The sequence below is a fragment of the Capricornis sumatraensis genome, chromosome 5 (genome assembly GCF_032405125.1).
Source record: "Capricornis sumatraensis isolate serow.1 chromosome 5, serow.2, whole genome shotgun sequence".
Classification (NCBI taxonomy): domain Eukaryota; kingdom Metazoa; phylum Chordata; class Mammalia; order Artiodactyla; family Bovidae; genus Capricornis; species Capricornis sumatraensis.
Window position 1 is genome coordinate 98,962,134 of NC_091073.1, and position 16,648 is coordinate 98,978,781.

Here is a 16,648-nt window from a genome sequence, read left to right on the forward strand (position 1 = left end):
GAGGAAAAGAAGTGAGGAAACCATGTTAAGAACTCAAAACAAGCTCTGAATAATGAAACTTCTCATGCTCTGCCTGCATTTCCTTTCTATTAGTTTAGCTTTTCTAGAGATTTGTGCCTATGGTGGAAACTGAATCCTACATACAGATTCTAAATACTCTTTTATACTCCCATAATACCAGGTGCACAGAAGGTATTCAATAATACTGATATGGAGTACTTAAGGTGGGGGCATTGGTAGCTATAGGAGAGATTTAAGTGCTTTGGGCCAAAAATGCATCTTAAGAGAACAACCTAAGAATAGCAGGCAAATTAAACAGCTAAAACAGATTATTCAGTTTGATGGGGCTTCAAGCTGTAACTCTGCTAACAAGGGGACAGTAGCAGGGCATAAGATGCCTATGCACATCCCTTCCTATCAAATTCTGCAACAAAATAAAGGAGAAATCTGATAAAGGTTCTTACCTGCCAGATAGAGGGAATGGGAATTCTTGTTCTCAGGCACTTTGTCTGACCTCTCACATGGCTGCATGCCCAGAAATGTGATGATGTTGTTGACAGCTTCTGTGTTGCGAGGACGGATGCGGCAGCATCAGAAAAGGTCAGCACAGGGGTTGCCTCTGCACTAGCTTGGGGGGTGGGCGATAGAGGTGGGGACTGGTGGTGGTGTGTGCAGGGAGGTGACTGGACTGGAAGTGGGCTGACTCAGTTAGATGATGAAGACAGGGTTCTGGCCTCTTAAGTGAAACAGTAGGTGAAGTATTTAAAGAAAAGGGAGTCCTTCTGGAATAACAAATGTGCCTATTAGGTGTTAGACTGTTATCAGGCAATACACTATTAAGGAAAATTGTTCTCACCTTCAAGAGTTTTGGTAGAACTGAGGGCAAAGGTCTCCTCTTTCTCAAAGGTGTCGCCAACCTCCTCCCAGGCAGCAGCAAAGTTAGGCTTCATTACCTTCTGAATGTGGTCAGACACAGTCACTTCAAGATCTTCTAGCTAGTAGGTTAACAAGCAGGGGTCAGAAAATGAACATTCTCTCAGTTCAGAACAAACATAGTAGAGACTAGTTCATTTGGTTTTATCATCCTGCATTATATCCTTTGCAGGAACCTAGGAAAAACTACTAAACTCAACTAAAACTTCAGACAAGTTTGAAGTTCTGTAGTCTGGATAGCATAGGGGATAAGTCAAACAGCATAGGCCCTGACAAAGGAAAGCAAAAAACCAGGTTGTTTGGCAAGACCTGTATTCAGATCAGCATCTGTAGCACTGGGGTAGGTACAGAGCAGCCACATTCCCACATATCACCACAGAGTTCAGGCTGTATGCGGCCTTCGGAACTCTGCATTCTCTAACAGGTAGATTTTTCCATAATAAAACTTTCCCTGAATTCTTTGAAGCCTTTGCCGACCGTGATGTGGCTATATTATAAGCAAATTAAAAGTTGCTGAACAAAACATAAAAAAATCCCAATTCTCAATACTTGAAATAAAACTGATCTCAATGAAGATCATGTAATTATTTTCATCTCTGAATTATCCGTATTACAAAGACATTAGAAAGGGTGAGTTTTGCATTAACCAGTCATAGAGTGGTAAATCCCAATTCTCTTCAGCATGAGGCACTCCCATGACAGATTAACCCAGGTCCTCCTCAGCTGTAGTGTGTTTGAGAAGAATACAGTCCCATAAGTTCATGTCAGATGTTCCTAGAAAAATGTTCTCTCTGGACAGAAATCACTCAGTGGAGCAAGGGCTCAGTGAGTCCCTCTGTGCAGGGGAGACTCACCACGTACTCGTCGTCATAGCCCTCCTCGGCAGGGACCCCCGTGTCAGGGTCGCAATCCCGGACAGTGAACCTCATGGTGCAGCTAAAGGTGCCCGCGGCTGGGGAGACAGAGCAGGCAAGCCTGTGTCAGAGGGCTGCACAGGCACACGGTCTCCATCGGCAACCTAGGAAGCACGGCCTGCCCTCGGCTCTGTGTTCTGAATTATCAAGTGAAACATATGTAGGCTGTTCTCTAGGGTCATAGTTCTCACAAGAAGTCTGTAGGCTGGACTTTGAAATCTGTTTCCTGCTGCAAGTCAGAATAGTACAGAAAACAAGACCTGAGCAAAACTCCGTTTTTATATTCAGATAAGGAAAGCAGGGGGTCGAGCTCAGTGGTAAAGCATCTGACTATGGATCAGGAAAGCAGCAGGGGAGACACTTTCCAAGGAACTTTCCACCATACCGGGCAAAACATTAAGAGCCACTGACAAGGCATAAAATATGGATAGTTACAAGCACACAGATCATTAATCCTGACAAAGTATATCAGAGTCTCAGTATCTTACAAATAATCATATCTAGAGATTGTGGACCAACAGTGGATTTACAGGTCACCAGAATGAACTTGCAGTATGTCAACTTTCAACCTGTAGTGAGCAGGTCAGTAACGAAGTTCTAATATTGGTAAGGGACTTCCCTGGTGGCTTAGACGGTAAAGCGCCTGTCTACAGTGCGGGAGACCTGGGTTCAATCCCCGGGTTGGGAAGATCCCCTGGAGAAGGAAATGGCAATCCACTCCAGTACTATTGCCTGGAAAATCCCATGGACAGAGGAGCCTGGTAAAGTCACTGTTGTACAATGGAAAAGCAAGTGGGCAATGATGTGTTTTGAGATAATCAGTGGAAATAGTGAAAGAAGGAAAATGAAGTCTTCATGAAGTAGACAGTATTTTCTAAATTGTTTGGAGGATTAGAAAGCTGGGGGACAGTGTGTGTGTGTGAAACTGTGGAGTTAGAAAGCTGGGGGATAGGCAAGGACAGGAAAGAACAGATTCAGATTGTGTGTGTGTGTGTGAGAGAGAGAGAAAAACTGTTAGAAAGCTGGGGGATAGGCTAAGAAAGGAAAGAACAGACTCAGATGTAAAGACGATGTGTGACAGGTTGGAGAGTGGGACTTTCATTTGCTCAATCTTAACTTTAGTAAACTCCCTCCATTCAAAAATATAGAAAATGTCAATACATTTATAATGTAAAGGTGTAAATAAATGTGCCAGGCCCTTAGGGAAAAAGATGACTAAGACATGACCTCTCTCCCCACAGCTGACTGTCTAGGAACTGAATAAGAATGTGCGAGAGGTCTACCTCTGCACACCTGGTGGCATTCCAATTCAATGCCATAGATTCTTTAATGTAAGCTTTAACAGAGTGCTCTGTGGGAGTTCAGGATTAATGGGAAAATTACAACAAATTTGAAAGGATGTACAGTTTAATCGGATTCTCAAAAGATGCAAAAGAGCTTCGGCAAGCAGAGGAAGGTATACAAGCCAAAGGAAAGAGGCCAGAAAGGCATGGTGTAAATGGAAACAGTAAGAGAGATGCTAGTACACAGGTGCGGAGAAGAGAATCTATTAGGAACAAATCTGAAATACTGAGTATTTTCAAGGAAGGAGAATAGATATTTTCCAGCAGGCTCTAGTGAGCTTAAGCAGTCAAGAGATTAAAATGTTAGAGATAACTGAAGCCACTGCTAGGACTCCTACGAAGAATAGGCCTGAATTCAGAAAGCAAGTGAATTTACTCAAGTATACTGAAAATAGATGGTGGGAGTGGATTGCCCCACATAGGAAAGGGTGTACCTATCAATTACAGAATCTCTTTCAGTACAGTAGGGGGTTCACTGATGAATGATCTTGGTTAAACTGAGGTAGGGTTTTCTGCAGGAGGAAGGTAGAAGAAGGTAGAAATTAACACAAATTTAGAATGGGTCAGTTGAGTGATTTTTTTTTTAAAAAAGGAGAAGATGGGACTATGGTATGGGCAAAGGTCAAATAAAAATGGAGAGGCAGGGCAGATGCTGAGTCACAGAAGATTATGGGGTATGGTGAACCCCATGCTGGTTCACCGAGGGCGCTGGAAAATGAGGAAGAGCAGTAAAGAGAGATGGGAACAATGGGAGATCAGAGACTGGGCTACCTGGTTAAATTTTATTATAAGTAAAGACACAAGACACTATGTATAAGCAAGTGATAAGGAAATATGGATTAAGAAAGTAAATGAGAATGGTATTAATACAGATAATGTTCCTGAAACTTTTGTGGCAAATTTTCAATTAAATGGTTTGGTTGATACAGTGAAAAGTTACATGGACTCTAAGGTGAACTCAGTAAAACCCAGTGGCAGCAATTGCTGCTTCTTGTGAGAAAGGGTGACTACTAACACGAGCGATGAGGAGAGTTGGTGAGAGAGCCTTTCCATGGCAGGAGGACAAGACTGAGCATATTGCCATAACAAAGATACGCACTTCATGAACCACACAAGGCAGATAACAAGGGCACAGGGGAGGAATGCCCTGAAGATCTGCATTAAAACTGTTCCCAGAAAGGAGGCTTGTTTTGTGAGGATTGAATGAAACTGGGAGATAACTGTTGAGCAAACCTGTATGGAAAATACCCAAAAACATAGAATTAAAGAAAAGCTGGATGGATGCTGAAAGACAAGAAAGGCAAGAGCTGTGTGATTTAGGCTGGGGTGCAGGACACGCACTGTGACAAATGGCAGGTTGGGAGATTTGGTAGGGGGCTGCCAGTTCTCAGCCACTGGAGGGAAGGAAGACTGTGACTAAGTAAGTGGGATTATGAGGCGATTCCAGAAAGCTTTGTTGGAATGATAGTTACAGAGATGGATGTGGTCAGTGGGGCAGAAGATAAAAGGATAGGGGGGATGGGCCAGAAACACAGGCTACCCGCAGCATTCCCCACAGGTCTGGACTGAACTGAGAAGAAAGGGGTGTATAGAGAGTGAGGGGAGTCAAGGCAAATGAAAGAAAGCGAGTGGGGCAGTGAGTGCCAAAAATGAGGAGTATGTGCCCTCCAGGGAAACGCTACACACATGGCAGGAGGGGTGCTGAAGATAAGGCTTTTCTCTAGGACAGACATGGGGGGCAAGGAAGACAGGTACAGAACTGAAAGATTAGACTGCTCCCAGGCGGAGAGGAGCCGCTGAGGAATGACAGAGGGCAGCATGAAGGACAAGTCAGCATTCCTGGGCCAGAAGTCAGGACGGAATAAGGAAGGAGAGAGGGACGGAGGCAAAGAAAGGGAAATACTGCAGAGTGGAGAGCAGAGAAGGCAGCAGGCGTGGGACAGACTTTGCCTCGAGAACCCTGCCAGAGCTCAGCAGGGTCTAAGGGGACATGTTTTGAATGTAAAGACTGTATGGGGATGAGAAATACACAAAGTGTGAGGCCAAAGACTGGAGTGGGAGGGAGGAGCAGATCAGCTCTTGAAGCACCAATTTGGAGGGAAACTGTCAAAGGACTTGGGTGACAGGAAAGTATATAAGGAAGCCAGTTACAATGAATGCAGATAAAAACCCATTGCTGGCATCTTTAGAGATTAGGTTTGACTTATTAGAGGACATGAATAGGTAGTTTGGCCAGAGGACAGATTATTGTAGTAGATGGGGAGATGAGTGACGATTCTGAAGAAAATATATCTGAAGAGAAGTATTTTGCATCCATTTCATCTGTAGACAGATGGTAAATGAAAGGGTGATGGAGAGCTGAGATATGGTAGATTACTGCAGGATACCATTAAAATTGGTTATTCTTAGAAGTTACCCTATTATGGCTAAAAGTGATAGACATTTATTTCCTAGGGAGATGTGTTTGGAAAAAATTCTGGAGGAAGAGAGAGGTGAGAAGATGTAGGCTAGAAGCATAAAACAGAAGTTAGAGGGTTTAAGTTGGGGTGCTGAATATAAGGGGTGTGAGAGTAGGGAAGGGCAGTAAGGAGGGCCAGAAGGAGGAACACTGGAAAAGGGCAGAGAGGGTATTAAGTAGAGAGATGGGAGCTAAGCTAGATCACAACCAAAGAGGAGAGAGCATGTGAAGAGGAAGTGGCAAACGAGAGCCGGTGTCAATGAGCGAGTGCCTAACAGAATCTGGGAACCTTTGCTCCAGTGCTGTCTAAAGCAACAAATATGACCAATAGAGTGATAAACCAAGAGTCTAAAGGTGATGGATCTGAGCCTTGGCCAGTGGCAGAATCCTGTGAAGGTCTGTACTGAACTGAAGAGTGCAAATGTACTCATAATAGTGTACAGGAAACAAGGAAGGTGAAAGAAAACCACTCACTACTCAACCCATGGGTAATCCTACAAAGGTAGCTGCTGAAAAAACAAGTGATGGAGGTAACAGTGTTTCTCTAGGGTCAATCAAAGAAAAGAGCAGAAGAGCCTGCAGAAGAGATGGGGTCGTGTGAAGACTGGCGGGTACTGCAGGAGGGAGTTGCCACTGTACTTGTACCAGAGATCATGATTAAACAAGAAAGAAGAGAGATGGGAAACAACACAAGGGAAGAACTGCGTGAGGAGTAATTGAGAACAGGTGGAGCGGCATGGATAGATAAGACGAGGACAGTTTCCCAGAATGGGAACTCCTGTAAGACCTTAGAACAGGTCTAATTGGTCAAATGATGGTTCTTAACGCCAGACTCTGAAAAGCAGTATATACAGTAGGAGAAGAACAGGGCCTAAAAGTAATGGGATGCTTTAGTTAGGAGGATTAAAAACAGGCTAGCAACCTTAACGACACCAATATAAATCTCTGAGCACTTGGTTCTGTAGCATGGATCATGAGGTAAGTGGCCAGGGATATGTTGTAAACCCAACTGAAAAGTAAAACTTCATTTGTTATTTTCACGTACAGATGGTAGAGGAAATTATGCCATATGTAATTAAGATGTGGGAAGGCAAAAACCAAAGGGAGATACAAACAAATATCATGCAGATACCATGTTAAAGGCATCCTTAGAATTTATTCTGCCATGCGAAGGTTCTCTGAAAGTGAAGAGACAGCTACAGGGGAGAGAACCTGCTAGGGAGTGCTGCTTCCAAGAAGACTGGATCCACTTGAGTGAAATAAAATGGTAGCTAAAACAAGAAGAGAAGCTAAAGATAAGGTAGCACAGTTCTTCAGGACAAGACAGGTAACAAGAAAACGAACTGGAGAGTGACGTTACAGATGCCCCCAGATTAAAAGAATGCCATTTGAAGAATGACAGGTATTGACTGGAGAGAGAAGGTCCAGTATGTGGGCCAAAAGACAGAGAAGAGGGCTCGGGGTGGGGGGAGTTAAAGCCAAGAGGAGTGCTGCACAGACAAGAGGGTGACTGTGGAGTGCAACAAGCAAACCACAGGACCCTCAGGATTCCCAGAGTGGGCAAGCCTACAGATGTGAGGACGGGCCTCGGTGCTCAGTGTGCTGGATGTCAGCCAGACTGCAATGACTAGTCTGTACAATGGGAGAGAAACAGAAGCTTGAAAAGGAGTGACAGTCAGGAGCAGACTCGCTCCTGATGTCTTCATTGGAAATTTTAAATTAAATTAAAGGGCTTGGTTTTTGTTAGAAAATTCTTCAGCCCCACCAGACCCACTGAATCAGCAATTTCGGGTGGGACTCAGCCATTTGTATTTTAACAAACTGCAGTTTGAGAGACACTTCTTTAGATGAAGGCAGATAAGGAGTAATTCTGATTAAAAAATCTTTGCTAGCAAGCAGTCATACTAGGATCAGTTGAAAATAAGAGAAGCAACTGAGGAAACTTGTAAGAAAAGACAGTAGATAAGGGGAGAACGGTGGCTGTAAAAAGGGAACGGGCTGTGCGACTTAAGACTTGGGTGGGAGGCTTGCAGGAAGCAGCATGGCCGACGAGTAGGGGCATTGAAAGAGTGCTAGAGTGAGAAATCCTGGGACCTGGGAGAGGAGGCACCTGAATAGAATGACTTTTGCTAATCTAGATCACAACCACTGAGAGAGAGGAAGCAGGGAATGTGGCTACAGGAGAACTGAGGTGAGGCGGGGGGAGCTGTTCAGGACGCTTTGTAGAAGACAGGCTACAGGGGCTGGAACTATATAATCCAGTCTAGGGTCTGAACAGAGACTGCTGAATGAGCTACGTTCCTTTACCTAGATATGGGAATATGTACGTACCCAGTCTCTGAATGAAAGAGGGGTGCTGAATATAAGGCATCATTTTTAATAAGGCAAAAAGGAGTATAATAGTAAAGTTAAAATTGCTGCCAGATGAGACAGTATCACTTAAATATTGATGAAGAAACTGTCACTGATACCACATGGAGGCATATGGCACCACACCTGAGCCAGAGACCATGATGAAAAGGAAGACGACAGCTTAGCAGCTATCTAGGGGAAAGGCTTGTCTAAAGAGTAGAAAATTGGTTTTGAGTGAGGGAGAAAGTGGGGGTGAGGAGAGGAGGAAACCTCAAAAAGAATATGCATTCATTGCTATGAAAGTAAGATATATGGGGGAATTCTCCAAAGGGAAACTGACTATATGAGGGATGTTAAAGATATACTCAGAAGTTAAAGAAATATATTAGAATTTACAGAAGGTAAGAGAAGCACCTGGGGAGACTTGTATGAAAAATAGCAAAGAAGGGAAGAGCAAAAGAGGTTAGAAGCTAAATAAGGAGAAAGTATGTGTGAATTAGGGTGAAGAATATGCAGTGTTGAGGAATAAACATGGAAGGGCATGAAGAGCGCTAAATGGGAACTGGAGATGTGTCAGAGTTGTGTATGAATAAGGAGAGAAAGTGAGGTTGAAAGGTAGCCAAACAAGAGCTGGAGTATGAAGTTCTGCGGTCCAGGATGCTTTTTGGAAAAATACTAGAAGTAACGGGTGTGGTCAATAAGAGTGAAAGGTCAGAAACAAGCCAAGTGGGATGGACACAGAAGGTAGGCCAGTGACAGGAACCCTAAGGAAGTTTCTGCTGAACCGATAGTACAGACAAATGCTGTGGGTAAGACTGTGGGACACTTAGGGAAGACGGCAGGGGCTGAGCAGCGAGTGTCCAACACGAGGGGATATCTGTCCCGAAGCAACAACTGGCTCTGTAAGCATGCTGTAAATGCAGGTGGGAGCCAAAAGGAGGGACACACAAGACCAGGAAGCATGCTTCTCTAGGGCAATGCAGGAACAGAGGGGAAGGAATGAGAGAGCAGTGAAGCTTCCTGCAGATGTGGAGGGGTGATTTAGGAATGGTGTTTATTGACTGGTGGGTCATGGCACAGTATCTGGACTAAGTTTATGATGGACTAAGAAGGAAAAGAGAGTTTGTGAAGTGAATAAAGGACTACTGTATGAACTAGAGAAGACTTAAGAATAATGGAGGGGCAGCAATACAGATCAGGGATGCAATAATGAGATGCAGAATAGAGATCTTGATATAAGTTTGAATGTTCCCACTGGATGGGAAGGCCCAATGGTAATGAGTGGTGTATCTGTTAAGAGAGTTTCAAGGACCTAGATAAAAATGGGAATTAGGGAGTAGACTAGAATGCTGTGAGTAAATTACTCACTGTAAATTAGAATGCTGTGAGTAAAATTTTTTAATTAAAATCTTGTTTAATAGGAGAGTTTAAAGTTTTATTAAGATGAATTCTCATAAAAAGACATTGTTAGTAACCTTAAAACACACCAGGATTGACCAATTAGGGCGCATGGGTGAGTGGTTCTTCTGTAGAGAAGACAATTTTTATTTCTTGAGGAATGGTTGGGAATCATTAGGGAGGTAAACATCAGCAGAAAAATACTGTGCCCTTTGCTATGCTATAGGACAGTAGCTGAAATGGTTAAAGCTATGGTACAGCATAAAATAACAGGAAAGAAGAGGATTACTTTTAATCTTAAGTAATGGGAGTATTGATTAGAATGGAGTTCTCAGTAGAGTAGCAAAAACGCAAATGAGATATGAACTGAAGAGACCTGGAATGGAGAAGTCTGTCACATCTCAGAAGGGGTCTGATTGGTTAAAAATGTTTGCTGTTAAAGAGGACAGGGAGTGGTGTGCATAATGAGAGAGAAGTAAAGGCCTGCACACGAATGGGTAGGAGTTAGAAAGCAGACTAGCACTTACAGTCTTGATGGAAAAAAAAGTGGGGCAATTTATATATAAAACCCTCAAAGAGAGCATTATGTATTATTTATGGGTATATAAATATTTATGAAAAGTATAACAGTTTATCAAATTATTTAGTGATTTTTCTCTTAGGGAAGAGGTTGGGTGGTACATAAGCCTCAATTATATGTGCATTGTTCTGTTCCTTTAAAAAAATATCAATCAAATATAGTATAAAGTCAAGATATAAAGAAGTGAGGTAGTAGGTGTATGAATTTGGGGGGAATAAAACATTTTAAAGGGCTGGGTTGATAAGAATGGTTAGAAGGCAAAATTAGGATGATAAGTCATCAGTAGCAACCTGAAAGACTCTGGTCTGGCTAGGAAGTGCAGGTGAGTGGTTCATCTGGTGAAAGGGTGAGCTGTACTTGGTAAGAAGTAAATGTAAGTATGCCTCAAGAGTGCACCTCAGGAGGAGACTGATGCATCCCTCACTACGATAAGAGATGGAAGCTAAAAATATTATAGATGTTCATATATGACAGAGCAGATAATCAATGGAACTCAGGAAGAACTTGTTGAAGGATGATGTTAAACTGCTCAGAAATTAGTCTGTTAGGACTGGCTGAGAGAAACTGCTGAGATACAGATTTTTAAAGAGAGAGAAAAAGTAGGGAAAAACGGAGGCTGAGGTTTAAGTAAGGAGAAGGGAGTAGATATAGGCTGTGGTGCAGAGCATGCGGTTTCGCAAAATGTTGAACAAACAAGGGCACTAAAGAGGGCCAGAATGAGGAGCACAGAGCCATCAGAACTGGACGTTCAGTGAGGAACTGTATGGTAAGCCAGACATCAGCCAGCTGAGCAAAGAAGTGAGAGTACTGCTAAATAAGAGCTGGAGTATGATGTGTTGCTGCCTAAAAGTTTTGTTGCAAAAAGATTTTTAGTAATCAGTGTAGTCAATAGAATGAGAAGTTAGAGAGTGATTAAATGCAGTTGGACTTAAAATGGGCCAAAGCAGGAATCCTGAATAGATTTCAGTACAGAATGTAGGAAATAAGGAAGATGGATGAAGGTGGAATTGTAGGGGCTGAATACTAGAAGTATACATATCCAGCAAAGATGATTAGATTCATTGGAATGATATAGCTGGAAGAAGAAGGAATGTTGGAGGAAACACAGGGAGTTTTCAGCAAAAGAAGGAGGCAGAAAAGGAATAGAAGAGCAATGTTCAAGTTACCTGCAGATGGAAAGACATTATTTGAATAGTCATCGTGATGAAAGAAATGGCTATTACTCCATACTAAGGCCAGAGGTTATGACAGAATAAGAAAACAATAAGAGAGGATGGCAAGTAAGTAAAGGGGCACTGTATGAATTATATAGGAGTTCTGAGTAGTTAGAATGGCAACAACATAGATCACGTGTGAATGAAAGAAACAGAACCATCAGGTCCCTCAACTGTGTTTAGAATGAAAGAGGATCTGAGGCCTAAAGAAGAACAGGACTTGGGTAGGCTGGCTCTTTAAGTGTTCGTGGGAAATTTATGACTGAAGTGACTGCTTGTGAAGAAAGGTTAGAAAGACATGGATTAAGATAAAACTTGACAAGAAGGCATTGGTGGAAACTTAAAGATATCACCATTGACTGACCTCTGAGGAGGTGTGGATTGGATACTTTTTTCTGGTAGAACAAATGAGTGCTGTTGACTAAGGAGTGGTCAGAGATCATGAAGAAGCAAACCTCATAGTACTAAACTCATCGATATATTACAGAATCTGCAGGGGAAAGATAAGGAGAATGTTTAAGATGTGGTAGGGCAGATATTCAAAAGGAGTTATGGAAGACTTGCCTGTAAGTATGAGGTTAGTTTGCCGAGAAGTTAAGGTGTCACATGAGAGCTGGTTGACAGTGAAAGAAGCAACTGCAAATGCTTGTATTAAAGAAAGAGGAAAGTAGAAGGGAGAGAAGATGCTGGTTAGAGAGGGATGCATGAAGTAGGCTGGGTATGTAGCATGCAAGGTGCAAAATGGCAAATATTCCTGGGACCAGAATGAAGAATGTGGGTATCTCCAGCTGTTTACTACATTATCAGAATACTTGTTAACATGAGAAGTTTTTAACCTGCATATCATCATGTGCTCCAGCAACCTGGTACAGTCAGTTAGCACTCTCAAGCTAGCAAAAACTGAGTTTGTACTGTCTGTTTGGGATAGTATATGTTTGCTGCAGATATAGTTCCTCCATCTATAAGCTCACTTCCTATGCTCAAGGGTTTTAAATGTGTTGTGCATTATTCCTGTCATCTTCCCTACAATATGTGTGGATCAACTCCAGCAATTCACCAGTTGGTAAGTAAATGTTTCCCAAAAGTTTCTTACACATTGCATTTAAAAAATGTATCTGCATTTGGTATTTCTCTTGAGAACCTCTCATTATCCATGCAGTGTAAAATGGAGAATGTAATTACAGTCTTATAGTATGGGATCATTTTGCACTACATACAAACATGTACACTAGTGAATGAATTTTATGCTAAATAATTATGTAGTTGTTCTTTAAAGTGGTTTATAAGAAATAATTAGAATTTTTTTATAATAGCATTTGTGTGATGGTTGAGAAGATATGTTGGATTTTATTTTTTTTAATGAAGATGGTTACAGGCCTTTTGAATTTAAGATATTGCAATATAAGCATTTACTAAGAAAAACTGTTATTCAGCATATTTTAAAGAAAAGATAATGAAAATTCCTTGTCCTTATAAGGCAGTTGAGTCAGGAAGAGAACTGGGTGGTGAGGCATTTATTAAAAAAGAAAGGGGGGGGGGGAGATAAAGTGGTAACTGAAAATGAGACATAAGGACAGGATCTGGGAAAGCATGTCTGCATAAGAAAGTGTAGTTGGCAGAAAGGTCAGAGACAAACTCAGTGAAGTGGACCTAAAACAAGACAAATTGCAGGGCTCCAACCAAGGAATAAATAGAAAACCAAAGCAATTCAGCAAAATATGTAAGAAAGGAGAAACATGGAACTGGATTGAGCAATGACTGTAAAAGAAAAAGAACCAAAGAGGGAGGTATTAGTGAGTGTGTGAGAATGGTACGTACTCAGTATATAAACGGTTAATAAAAGGTAGAACAGGGAGAGAAGAGGCAGAAGAAAATGGGTGGAAAAGCAAAATTTAACCTCAGATGGGAAAGACCATGTGAGCAATGATATGCTGAAAAACAAGGTTTGGCACTATAATTGTATCTAACCGAACAAGGAAGAATATAGGTGATAGAAATCAAGGAAAAAGAGCACGGTATAAAAACATTTCTGAGCAACAAGATTAAACATAGGGTAAAACAGTTTCACAACAAGGAGATCCTTGCTGAGGGCGGAAATGGACACAGGATTAAAGACAGGTCAAAAGTATTAAATAAGTGAAGGCAGATGGAAACAAGTCAGAAAGCAACTGTATGCATTAGAGTGGAATATTACAAAAAGGCAAAGTGGAAAAAGAAGACATAAATAAAGAGGGATTCAGCTGACATGGGGGAAAGGGTGCCATGGAATGAATTAAAAACTGCACATCCACATCTAGAAAGGATTTATAACTTTGTAAGATGGAACTGGGCCAATTATGAAATGGGGGTGGGTTGAGGTATGCAGGGTTTAAATATGGCGGAGAAGAGAAAGGGGAACAAAACAGATATGCAAAAGTAGAGTTACATCTAGAAATAAAGGAGTGCATGAGAAGAAACAAGAATGAGACCAAAATGTCTTTATTCAGTAATAATGGAAATAGAGGAAGACCAAAGGAAAGGAAAACTGCATGGATTACACAGAGACAATGACTAGAGTCTAGTGAAACCCAATGCATGATGAGCGTAAGAGCAAAGACAGGGCAAAATAAGGTAGCAGAACAGAGAATCCTGCCAAGCTTGCTACAGTATATAAACTTAAACCGTAAGAAGTATTAATGGATGAAGAAAACATTAAATGAGCATGTGAGTGAAATCAGGTTAAGAAGAGGGGTTAAACCCACATATACCTTTTAATAGCTGAGTTCAGGAAGATTCAAGTTTTCAACGAGATCTAGAAGGGAGAGAAGAGTCTGGCAATGAGAGTGTGGTAGAGGAACAAAGGATGAGAGGAAAGGTTAGAGCGTTTCCTGCAAAATATTAAATACAGAAAAGAATGAGAGCGGCAATGAGTAGATTTCCAAGGTCTATAACACAGGGAACATGAAACAGTTTGAAAATAAGTAATACTGGAAAGAATGAGGGATGGTTTAGGAAGGTTATGAAGAAAGAATTAAAATCACATTCAACAATTATTCCTGACCAAGAAAGAGGAAAGACCTAAGAAAATGAAAAGTTTAACTAGGAAAAACAGGCTAGAGTTTGGGGCATGTAAGATGTAAGGGAATGAGGTGGTTCCAGGGGGACAGTGCAGGGGAGCAGTGCTGGGATCTTTGAGGAGCTGGCAAGGGGAGAGTGCAGCCCAGGGAGGCAGGCTGGCCTTCCACACCAGTGATTCTTCCCCGGGGTGGGGGGGGTGGTTTTCACCCGCGGGGGGGCTGGGGCATGGACCCCAAGGGAGGCCTATCAGAACATCAGAGGGTGAGCAGTGCTCTGCTCCAAACAAAAACAAACCCAAAAACATCCAAAAAGAAAACACAAAAACATTCCTCAGAGATGCTGCTGATAAGCCAGCCTTGGGGGTCATGCATCCTCGGGTGAGAATCACTGGGGGGAAGGGCAGGTGGAGAGCTGGGCAGAGAGGTGAAGGGTGAGCAGATGAGCCCCTGGGTGTGGCAGAGGGAGGCATCAGCGTCCAGACTGTCAGACAAGGAGGAAAGGACCCAGGACCAGGCAGACAGCCAGCCAAGGGATGTAGCCCACAAGGCACCTGGAACAGTGGGGGCTGGGGGTGGGATTGGGGAGGTGGTTACTATCAATTGGTTGGGAGTGGATTGCAAGCATGGTGTCCCTGAGCTTAAGACTTCTGAGTAGGGCTAAAGGAGATGGAAGTGGTGACTGAAAGGAAGGCGCGTTGTGTGTATTTGCGCATAGAGCACCAGAAGGGACCTCTGCACAATGGAAGGGGTAGAGGGGATGGGAGAGGTCAGAACATCTGGGAAAGGTGACTGCTAGGAGGGAGGAAGGGGAGGAGGGCGGAGGGAGGAGGAGGAGGAGGGCCAACAGAAGGCCCAGGGCTCTGTGCAGGTCTGGACAGAGGATGGAGGTGTCTGGGGCTGGGGGTGGCTGGCAGGTGTGGAGGCAAGAGGGTGAGAAGGTGAGAGCGCTGTGGCGAAAGGAAAGGTAGGAGAATCAGAGGCCGAGGATCCCTGAAAGCTGTGTCAGAGTGTGAGACGAAGGTCTGGATGGAAACATGAAGGGTTACAGGGGCTGTGGGGCCTGGGAGGTGAGCTCAGCTGGGCTCCGAAGCATGTGCTGGAGGGTGGAGCCTGTGGGTTCAGCAGAGTGTGACTGAGGCAGAGACGACTGTACTGGGTTGAGCAGCGGATGGGGGATAAGAAGGGAGCACACAGCAGAGGAGACAACTAGGCCAGCTGGAGGGGTCACAGAGTAGCTGAAGGGTTGCTGTGTGTGCCCTGGAGAAGCAAACCCGGAGAGACCTAGAAACTGGGCCGAGGATGTGGGAGGTCAGGTGAGCTGCCTCAGACAACTGAGAGAGTGCGGTGCAGGAGAGGGGGTCCGACAGGCCAGAGAGGGAGGAACCGCAGGAGATGGCGCCCAGCAGCCAGAACAGGAGAGGCTTGTTGAGAGGATCGGGGAACACACTGTGCCCAGAGGGGTGTCAGGGAGCTAGGAGCGAGTGGGTGAGGAGAACCTGCCCCCAAAGTGGGCCCAGGGCACGAGGAAGCCCCCGCAGGAGGAAGAGCACAGCGCAGGTCAGGCGAGTGAGGAACTGGGAGAGGTGGGATGCGGCCAGCGCAGGATGAGCTGCTAGAGGCAGTGGCGCGGTGGAGAAGGGTGAGCAGATGAGCCCCCGGGTCTAAGGGAGGCATCAGAGTCCAGACTGTCAGACATGGAGGCAAAGGACCCAGGACCAGGCAGACAGTGAGCAAATGGATGTAGCCAACAAGGCACCCGAATGATGGTGGGGGGCTGGGTGTTGGAATTGCTGTTGGTGGTTCAATAGTGAATTGCCAACTTGGTGGTCCCGGAGCTGAAGATGCTTGAGATACAAAGCCCAGAGATGCAAGTGGAGACTGATAGGAAGAGGGCTTGGATGTACGTGGGCAGAGAGCACCAGAGGGGACATCCACACTGATCGAAAGGCCAGAGCGGGTGGGAGAGGTCAGTGCAGGAGACTGTCTGGGGAGAGGTGACTGCTGGGATGGAGAAAGGGGTAGAGGGCGAACAGCAGGCCCAGGGCTCTGTGCAGAGGGAGGCTTGAGCTGGGAGGGGTGGCTTTGCAGGAGGAGGCGAAAGGCCGCAGTACTGTGGTGAAGGGATGAAGGTGGAGAGTCAGGAAGGGTTCCCCACGGATGTGTCAGAAGAGTATGAAACAATCTGAATGGAACATGGAAGGTTACACTGGGGGAAGCTGGGAGGACAGCAGCTTTGGAGGCTGGGGCATGTGGACAGGACAGTGTGTCACAGTGTGTCTGAGGCCGAGACGGCTGAACTGGGTTGAGCAGCGGATGGGGGACTGAGAAGGGAGCACACAGCAGAGGAGACAACTAGGCCAGCTGGAGGGGTCACAGAGTAGCTGAAGGGTTGCTGTGTGT

General features: G+C 44.1%; 1 protein-coding gene across 1 annotated transcript in view; it reads right to left on the reverse strand.

Moving 5' to 3' along the window:
- Positions 1–16,648, reverse strand: part of COPG2 (COPI coat complex subunit gamma 2) — a 158,406-nt gene that overhangs the window by 577 nt on the left and 141,181 nt on the right. Inside the window, exons 21-23 of the mRNA XM_068973209.1 lie at positions 1,788–1,885; positions 857–995; positions 465–563 (exon numbers count right to left, since the gene is read on the reverse strand). Coding sequence (XP_068829310.1) covers positions 465–563; positions 857–995; positions 1,788–1,885 — 336 coding nt within the window. The remainder of the gene's footprint in view (positions 1–464; positions 564–856; positions 996–1,787; positions 1,886–16,648) is intronic.